Below are 10,071 nucleotides of genomic sequence, written 5' to 3'. Positions count from 1 at the left end.
GAGGAGGAAAAGCATATACTGTTAGATTTTTCCAGCTGAAAGATAGAGCATCCACTTTCCATGCTTGCTTGTGATAAGTCCTTGTACAGAATTTCTGTAGTTGGTAGTTGTGAGGGGAGCACAGAGGTCTATGTCCAGGCATCCCCAGGTCCTTGTTAGCATGTTGAAGACTTGTGGATCCAATTTCCATTCGTGGGGATCCATTAGGTTTGTGCTTAGTTCATCTGCCAGGGTATTTGTCCTTCCTGGCAGGAATTGTGGTTGCAGATGTACTTGGTAAGTCAATGCTGTGTCCCACAAGTTCATGGCTAGCCTGCAGAGGGGGTAGGAATGAGTGCCTCCCTGCTTGTTTATGTACCACATGACTGTAGTGTTGTCCGTCTTTATTAGTAGTTGTCCTGGCTGAAGTAGATCCTTGAAGGCTGTCAGGGCATTCTGAACAGCTAGCATCTCTTTTTGATAGATATGTAGATGCATTTGACTTGCGGACCATGCGCCCTGAATGCATCTTCCTGCCATGTGGGCTCCCCAGGTTTAATCTGATGCATCTGTGGTCAATGTCTGCCTGGCTGTGGGTAAGGTGAATGGCTGTCCCATGTTGTGGTGACAGGATTTTGCCCATCGAAACTCCTGTTGCAGGCAGGGAATGAGTGCAATAATTGTTTCCAGGCTGTGGCAATGTTGAGTCCAAACACTTTTTAGATACCATTGAAGTTTCCTCATACGCAGTCTTGCATATGGAATTAACAGAATGCAGGATGCCATGAAACCAAAGGCCTGCAGAATTTTTCTTGCAGATAGCTGGGTTTTTGCTGCCAACATTTTGAAATAAGAAGTCAGTTGTCTGTGCTTGTCTGGTGTGAGATAAGCCATCTGGGCAGTTGTATTTAAACCTGCACCCAGGAATATTATCTCCTGAGAGGGTACGAGTTTTGATTTCTTCTCGTTTACTGTGTACCCTAGACTTGTTAGTTATCTTTTTACAAACGCCAAGTGCTGTAGTAGAATGTCCTTGTTCTCTGCTTGAATAAGGCAGTCGTCCAAGTAAGGATATATTTGTATTCCTCTTTGTCTGCAAAATGCAATTACTGGTGCCAGGCACTTTGTGAAGACCCTGGGCGCAGTAGAGAAGCCAAAGGGCAGTGCAGAGACTGGGTACTGCATTGAGCCAGCTTTGAATCTGAGGTATCTTCTGCATGTTTGTCTGATTAGGACATGCAGGTATGCCTCTTAAGTCTAAAGTCACAAGCCAAGCCCATGGGCAGAAGCTGCTGTAGAGTCAACATTTTGAATTTTGGAATATCCCGATATGAGTTTAGAATAGATAGGTCCAGTACTGGCCTCCAGGCTTTGTCTTTTCTGGGTACCAAGAACAGTCTTGAATAGAATCCTTGTCCCTGCTCTTGCTCTGGTACTTGTTGAATGGCCCTCATATCCATGAGGGATGAAACTTGTTTTTGTGCCTCTGCCCATTGATTGCATGGCAGGTCTGGCATACCATTTAGCCTCGGCAGGGTGTGAAAGTGGAACTTGTAGCCTTGTGAAATGATATTTAGAACCCATTTGTCCTGGGTGATCATGGCTGTGATTTTTCCACTCCGCTCTTGGAGGTGGAAGCACCCCATTATTTAGGCCTGTATGAGCCTTGGGGCTGTGATCTGCCTCTGGGGCATCTGTATCTGCCCCTTTGTGGTCTGTCTTGACACTGGAAAGGACCAGTTCTTCGTAGGCCAGTTCCTGCTAAATCTGGGAGGTCGTACATGTAAGAAATCCTTAACCGTTTGCATAGATTTAGCCTTGTCCTCCATTTTCTTCAACACCTCTTCTGCATTAGCACCAAACAAAGTGTCATGCTGTAAAGGAGCATCTAATACTTTTGCTTTAACATAATCAGGCAAATTTTGTTCTTTTAACCAAGCATGCCTCCTAATGACAGAACCTGTAACAGCGGCCCTGCAGGAGGCCTCAAGAGAATCAAAACCACATTGCAAAGTACGCTTTCCAACTTGTTCAGCTGCATGTAATAAATCCTGCATTTCTTTGTCTGCACATTCTGTACTTGCTGGCATTTTTTGTTTAAACAAAGACATGAGATATGCTGATACTTAAGCATATGAAATTGGCAATTTAAGGCTCTTACAGCCAAGGTAGCAGAGGTGTAAATCTTTTTGCCCCATCTGTCTAAGGCCCTAGAATCCCTATCAGAGGGGATAGAGTTTTTTGCAGTAGAAGCCTTGACCCCTTTGGGACCCTGAGAGATGGCTTCTGGGTCAGCTGCAGGGTTCTTATAGAGAAATTTATGTGAATCAGGAACTCTATAATATCTGTCTGGCTTAACAGGAGCTGGTGGAAGAGTCTGGAGAAAGACTGGACTCTGAAAACACATCATCTACAATGTCTAAAACAGGCGGAATAGCAAGGGGCATGTGCTGTGGCAATAAAATTAAATCTCTGAGCATTTTCTTGGATTCTGAGTAGTCTTGGCTCTCCCAGTGGAAATGTTCCCTCACAGTACGTAATGTCTCACCAAAAGAATAATCCTCGGGAGGAGAGGCTGAAGGGATAGATTCTTCAGCATCAGAATCCTCGTAGGGAGGAATAGAGTAATCCTGTTCAGAGGAGGAATCAGAGGAAATGGAAACCTGGTCTGAAGATTCATATTCTAACTCTTGCCTAGGCCTCTTATCAGGAGGGGGATGGGAACCCCTGATCAAAGAAATAAGGTCTTTGGCCATTTTAAGCATCTGTTTTTTAGGCATGGAGGCCTGTCCAGGTGAATGCTGTACTTGTTTCTTATTCTTTAGAGTTGCTTTAGTCTTTGCCTTTGTAGCTGAAGTAGGTTTCACATATAACTGTGTAGGCCTGAAAACACCCTCAGAAGCCGATGCCTACTCAGCGGCTCCGGACCCATCTGAGGGAATAGTTTCCAAGTGTCCAATACCTTGAGTTTCCAGAGGCCTAGTCGGCTCCATGTGGGAGTCGGAAGCAGCCTGTGGCTCTGAGGTAGCGGGCATCAGGGGCTGCGAAAGCGCCTCACTGAGAACCAGCGAAAAGCCTAGAAGAAGCCTCATTGTCTGTTTTGGATCTCGGATGCCTGTCCTTTTCTTTTCGTTTTTTGTAAATTCCGGTAGTCGGCTGATCCGACGGCATTATACAATTAAATCTTCTGCCAAAGTAATGCAATGCAAAATCATACCGACGCTTTATAGTGCGTTGGTTAAATCTAGCACAAAACCGACAACTAGCAACGTCATGGTCAGGGCCTAGGCAAGGAATACAGTAAGAATTAAAATCCTTATGAGGTATTTGCTTCCCACAAAAAATACAGTTATTAACTTTTTCTGACATCGGTCTGGAGCAAGAAAAAAGTTTCCCCAACGGGGTACTTAGCTTTAATGAAGACTTCGGATCTGAAATTCGAATTTGAAAAACTTCAGGAGTCGGTCGACCGGCACTTGTGAACTGCTTTTGCTTCAGGTACCGCGTGGCAAGAAAGACTGAAGAAAATGGCGTTGGCTGCATCTTTTATACCCCTGGCGCACTGACGTCAGGGAGCAGGCAACAGCAACCGACGCCGGACCAAGACTTTGGAACTCAGGATGACTGCGGGTAGCCTGCCAGCAGGATAACCCAACTGTAATGACTGCAACAGTTAAACACGATGAACATCTAATACTTTGTTCAAGCACCTTTTGATTTAATTACAGCATTCAGTCTTCTTGGGTAAGAGTATCAGCATGGCACATCTTGACTTGGCAATATTTGCCCACTCTTCTTTGCAAAAGTGCTCCAAATCTGTCAGACTGCGAGGGCATCTCTTGTGCACAGCCCTCTTCAGATCACCCTCACAGATTTTCTATTAGATTTAGGTCTAGGCTCTGGCAGGGCCATTCTAAAACTTGAATTTTCTTCTGGTGAAGCCTTTCTTTTGTTGATTTGGATGTATGCTTGGGTCACTGTCATGTTGAAAGGTGAAATTCCTCAATCTTCAACTTTCTAGCAGACGCGTGAAGGTTTTGGGCCAAAAGTAACTGGTATTTAGAACTGTTCATAAACCCCTCCACCATGACTAAAGCCCCAGTTCCAGCTGAAAAAGAGCAACCCCAAAGCATGATACTGCCATCACCATGCTTCACTGTGGGGATGGTGTTCATTTGGTGATGCAAAGTGTTGTTTTTGTGCCAAACGTTCCTTTTGGAATTGTGGCCAAAAAGTTCAACCTTGGTCTCATCAGACCATAACACATTTTCCCATATGCTTTTGGGAGACCTGATGTATTGTTTTGTAAATTTTACCTGGGCCTGGATGTTTTTCTAAGAAAAGGCTTCGTCTTGCAATCCTACCCCATAGCCCAGACATACAGAATACGGGAGATTGTTGTCACATGTAATACACAACCAGTACTCACCAGAAATTCCTGCAGCTCCTTCACTGCTGCTGTAGGTCTCTTGGCGGCCTCCCTGACCAGTTTTCATATTGTCTTTTCATCAATTTTGGAGGGGCGTGCAGTTCTTTGCAATGTCACTGTTGACTAATATTTTCTCCACTTTTTTGATGACTGTCTTCACTGTGTTCCATGGTATACCCAATGCTGTGAAAATTTTTTTGTACCTTTCTCCTGACAGACACCTTTCAACAATAAGATCCCTTTGATGCTTTGTAAGCTCTCTGTGAACCATGGCTTTTGCTGTAGCAATTAACTGAGTAAATCTCAGGAAAATCCTACTATAATCAGATGAACTTTATTTGGGGTAATCAGTCTCTAGTTGTTGGCAAGTGTGTACCCAAGAAGACTGAATGCTGTAATTAAATTAAAAGGTGCTTCAACAAAGTGTTAGTTTAAGGTATGCACACTTATGCACCCAGCTTATTGTACATTGTTTATATTTTTTCCCCTAACATATTTGTTTTTCAATTGAATTGTACAGTTTATAGGTCACAATAAAGGTGGAAAAAGTTTTGAAGGATTTATTGTGGTCTCATTTTTTATATTACAAAAACCTGGCATTTTAACAGGGGTGTGTACACTTTTTATATCCACTGTACACACACACACACACACACACACACACACACACACACACACACACACACACACACACACACACACATATATATATATACATACAAAATTACATACATACATTGTATACATACATCAAAATTTTATACAGTTTGTAATTATTTGGATGCAACTTATAATTGCATCAGAATAAAAAACAACCATGCTCCTTGGCTATCTAAAACCACCAGAGACATTATGAAATCAAGGGATAAAGCTTGGAAGCATTGGCATAATTCTAACAATCCCTCTATCCATACAATCAACTCCGTAATCTTGCTAAAAAAACATATTCGCAAAGACAAACAACAATACTTCTGGAATTTGCAATTAAATAAAAAAATAACTCTAAACTTTTCTGGTCTCCCATCAACAATTTCCTTAACCCAGGTACAAAAGCCAACCCCTGCCCCTATCCGGGCATGCCATCTGACCTTACAGCAGAAAATTTTAACTCATTTTATTGATACAAAGGCTAATCTTACTGCTTCCTTTTCCTCTCCTCTACCAACTATCCCTCATACTACATTCTCCTCCTCTTCTCGGCTACCTTACATCTCACCCTCTAACACAACCACACTAAGCTGTAACAAACCTCCCACTCAAACTGAATTTATTCTATCCTCTAACCCTACTTCCTGTATTAAGAAGCTCTTATTAAAACTAAAACCCTGCTCCATTCAGCTGACGGCATGCCCACCAAATTCCTTAAAATAGCTGCTGAAGCAGTAGCCTATCTCATTAGCATTTTAATTAATAGATCAATCCATGAATCATGTTCCCTCTATTTGGAAAAAAAACATTATCCTTCCCCTCCACAAAGGTGGTACATCCTCTATTTCTAACTTCCAACCCATAGCTTTTCTATCCCCAATATCCAAGATTCTCAAGAAATGCGTCCAAAAGCTATTAGTTATCTATTTGCTCTGCAACAACATCTTCTCCCCCACCCAACATGGATTCTGTCCTGGCCACAGCACATCCACCGCACTATTATCCTTTCTGGACACCATAAACAAGATACGAGACTGGCTCCATAGCATCTGCCCTATTTCTAGATCTTTCTAAAGCATTTGACACCATTTCCCGTTCTATCTTTCTCTCTCAACGCTTTTCCATAGGCCTTTCTTCTCAGTCTCTTAACTGGTTTAGAATCCATCGCTCAGACAGGCAGCATGCTGTCGCAGCATTCAATCTCTCCCTACCTCCATAACCCTACTGGCGTCCCACAAGGATCCATCTTAGGGCCCCTTCTTTTTAACATATGCATAAATAACATTCACCAAGCATTACCTCACACACCTCCCTAGTCCAGTATGCAGACAACTAAACTGCTCCTAACCCCACTATTCTACAACAAATGACCCAAACAGCCTTCGCAACTATTGAAACCTGGCTTCACAAAAATCATCTCTCCTTAAAATGCTAAAATAACTAAGCTTATGTTGTTTACTCCTAAAAAGAACATTGCTATTAATACACAAGACTTTAACATTGTCTCATTGAACTCAATAAAAATTAAAATTGTAGCTAGTACCAAATTGTGAGGAGTCATTATAGATGAAAATCTAAAATTTAATTTACATATCCAATGCAACATATCAAAAACCCATAAAAAGCTCAGCCTACTTTACAGGCACAATACATTCCTCTCCTCACCAACAAAACAAGCTCTAGCCCTATCTTATTTGCTTCCCTCTTTAACCTACTGTGCCCCCTACTAACCAACCTCTACTCCTCCCTGAAACAGTAATTAGAATCCTGCTACAATAAGATTGCCAGCTTTGCCTCTAACTCCCTTCATTCTACCCACCACTGCACAGCCTTGACCAATCTCCAGTGGCTTGAGTTCACACACTGCCTACTTCTGCGTCAGATTACTACCTCTCAAACTTATCTACAAATCACATGACTGCCCTTCACACAGCTCCTTATTTTCCCCTTACTCTCCTCCTAGGTCACTTTGATCTAAAAACCAAAACCTACTACAAATCCACAAACCAAACCTATCTGCAGGTAAACTCCTACATAGCTGGACCATTGCTAGATCTTGGAACAATATCCCCTTATATGTCTGTTCCATACAACAGCCCACCAACTTCTAAAATACCCTACACAAGGATCTCCTCTCTAACTGGATTTGTAATTGCCCCACACAGACTGACACCATAACTTAACTCCTTCTCCCCAGACCCAGTACTGCTTCTTCCTAATCTCTAACCTCCATTACCTCGTAATTCATCAGTAGAATTAACCCAATTTTTCCTGAATTCACCTCAATATCTCCTTTACTCACATAGGCATACAACTTACTGACTATATCCTGCTAAGCTTTTGCCTATGTACATTTGCCTCACTACTATTTCTTGCACCTCCTCCATATTCACCTTCTGATTTAGAAACTGAAGAAATAACATGAAAGCTGCAACACAAAAGCAATACCATTTTTCATCAATTTGTCAAACCTGTTCAGTGTAACCCAAACTGATTTTCTCCCTTACTTTAATTATTGTACATTTGTCTCATATTATCTTTTGTTTTAATTATTCTTTATTATATTTGTATTGAAAGAAATCTTGTAAATTTTGTAAACCAATTGGTTGTTATTAATAAATAATGGAGCTTTTAACATGCAATTGGAGCGTTTCTCCCCAAGTCTCCACTGAAAATGGGCTCTCTAGCCCAGTGGACCTTCCTGGCAAACAAATGTCAGTAAATAAATAAATGAAATAAAAGTTTATATGTTAGTGGCTGGGAGGAATCTTTCACTAATGTATTTTGTGTGTGTTTATGTAAGTGTACACACACAGGAACACACTTTTGTCATTCTAATTCATCATTTAGAAGTACTTTGGCCTTAAACTGCCAGTGCAGCCTTATACAATATAAAAGAATGCTTTAACTTTAAAGTGAAACAATGCATACAATTTACCATTATACAACAAAAAACTCAATTTAAGTATACAGCTCACATTTTCTGGAAAATCAAATGAGAAAAAGAAAAAAAATACATACAGCAGAAATTTTGCAACAAGTAAAGAGCAAACACTTACCTCTTGGATGTAAGAAGCAACTGAAGCTTTGGTCTCAAAATCCAAACTCTGAATTCTTTCAATGAATTCTTCTTTCTTCTCACACTGAAAAGCATGTTAACAAATACATTCATTCAGTGAAAAAAGAAATACATGTCTGTCTCCACTCTATTTTTATCTGTCACTTTCTGGCAAACTTCATACTTCTGTGCTGAATAGGTATCCATTTTACTGTTTGTATTGTTACTTGAGCAGGTGGTTTTATGCATGCAAAATGCCCGCACATCATCTTACAACATAGCACAATTATTTGCAAGCATGTTTACTGCAGCAGCAGATCTTTGAGGAAAGGTAAGTGCAATAGAGGACAAAGACTGCATCTCCAATTATAACTAAGTTGCTAAGTGTTCAAGACAGCATGTCAACAAATTCATCTCAACAGATGAATGAATCAAACACGGAGGTGAATCCTGACATCCAAGTCAAGAACGTAAGACAAATGAGCCATGATTTTATTAACTCAATATTTGTTGTTGTATATGGAGCTTTTACTTTTTTCGTTACAGCTAGGATTTCAGCAACAAAGTTGAAGTGCAGGAGAACAAATGGCTTCTCAACTTTGCAAACTGTAAAACAAACACAGCTGCCACATATACAGTGGTCAGAAGGTGTCTCTCTGATGTTTTGTTAAATACTTTTTAAATCTCAAAAAAAAAAAAAATACTTAAAGTTGTCAGTCCTCCATCCTTCCCAGATTTGGAGCATGATCACAGGGCTCCATGTAATGCTAGTGAGTTAAACTTATCTAACAGTTATTTTTGCCTGGCAAAAAGCTGCAACACTTGTGGCTTCTTCCATGTGATGTACCATCACGGGTCTTGTGTTAAAATATACACTGACCTAAGAAAGCATACATGTCTTTTACATCCTACTCTACTGCACATCCTCTCTGGTTCTTTAATCCTAAACTTCCCACATGGCATCATGACAGTAGAAGGCAAACAGCCCTTCTCATGTGTAAATATATGATATTATAACAAATGTGACGACAATACACATGTAAAAAAAACTTCACAAAAAGAATGTTATAATTAAAGCACTTTACAGCTACATTACTGAGCACTTATCTATTTGCAACAATAACCACAAAATAAATTAACTTATCATGACAAGCATGGTATCTAAAACACAATGAAAAGATGCAAAATCTTTTCTGTATGTATGAATATGGAGAGGAAACTTTCTTCAAACCAGAACTACTGGACATCTAGTGAAAAGTCTCTTTAGAAAGGTAATGCATGATGATGATAATGTACCTTAATGTTTTTGTTATAACATTAAATGCCTAATATAAAAAGAAAACCTTTAAGGAAAAGTATTTTATTTCTAAATAATTCATTCTATACTTAATCAGAACATATCTTAATTAGGCCAAAAGTGGATAATAAGAAGAGAATAAATATTACTAAGTAAAAATAATAAACAGTTTTGAAAACTTTTACAAAAAGGCCTGAATATTATGGGTGTGGAATGGATGTATTCATAAGTCTGCAGAGCTTATGTGAATCACTAAGTCCTGAAAACCACATTCTATGTTTACCAACTTTCACAGACAGTGGCTAATCCTGCAGCACTTATGCTTAGTGCCAACTTAGCAGTATAATGGTTGACAGATTCAGTGCCAACTCTACCCCCCAGGACCACTCACAATACCAGTAGATTGCCAGGCACACAGTATTACTGCTGCACAGGTTAAAAGAGCACTGTCCAAGGCCAAGAATACAGCTTCTATGGGACCTGACAATATCCCTGGCTGTGTTCTACATGAACTACAGAGTGAACTGGCACCTCACCTGTGTGCCCTGTTCAATCACAGCCTTACCTCAGGCTTCATCCCTACCGAATAGCGCACTACTACAGTCATCCCTCTCCACAAAGGAGGTGCGACTACAGATTCTGGGAACTATCGTCCAAATA

The 10,071-nt window shown here is 40.5% G+C and overlaps 1 protein-coding gene across 4 annotated transcripts in view; it reads right to left on the bottom strand.

The window, feature by feature from the left end:
• CCDC88A (coiled-coil domain containing 88A) overlaps positions 1 to 10,071 on the bottom strand; it is a 4,373,054-nt gene that overhangs the window by 3,116,410 nt on the left and 1,246,573 nt on the right. For all 4 annotated transcript variants that reach the window (XM_044055294.1, XM_044055285.1, XM_044055303.1 and 1 more), the window contains exon 6: positions 8,116 to 8,199. In XM_044055294.1, coding sequence (XP_043911229.1) covers positions 8,116 to 8,199 — 84 coding nt within the window. The remainder of the gene's footprint in view (positions 1 to 8,115; positions 8,200 to 10,071) is intronic.

The sequence above is a fragment of the Protopterus annectens genome, chromosome 1.part2 (genome assembly GCF_019279795.1).
Source record: "Protopterus annectens isolate FY-2018-M chromosome 1.part2, PAN1.0, whole genome shotgun sequence".
In the NCBI taxonomy this organism is placed as follows: Eukaryota; Metazoa; Chordata; order Ceratodontiformes; family Protopteridae; genus Protopterus; species Protopterus annectens.
The sequence above is the reverse complement of the archived record's forward strand: the minus strand, read 5'-3'. Positions and strand labels throughout refer to the sequence as shown.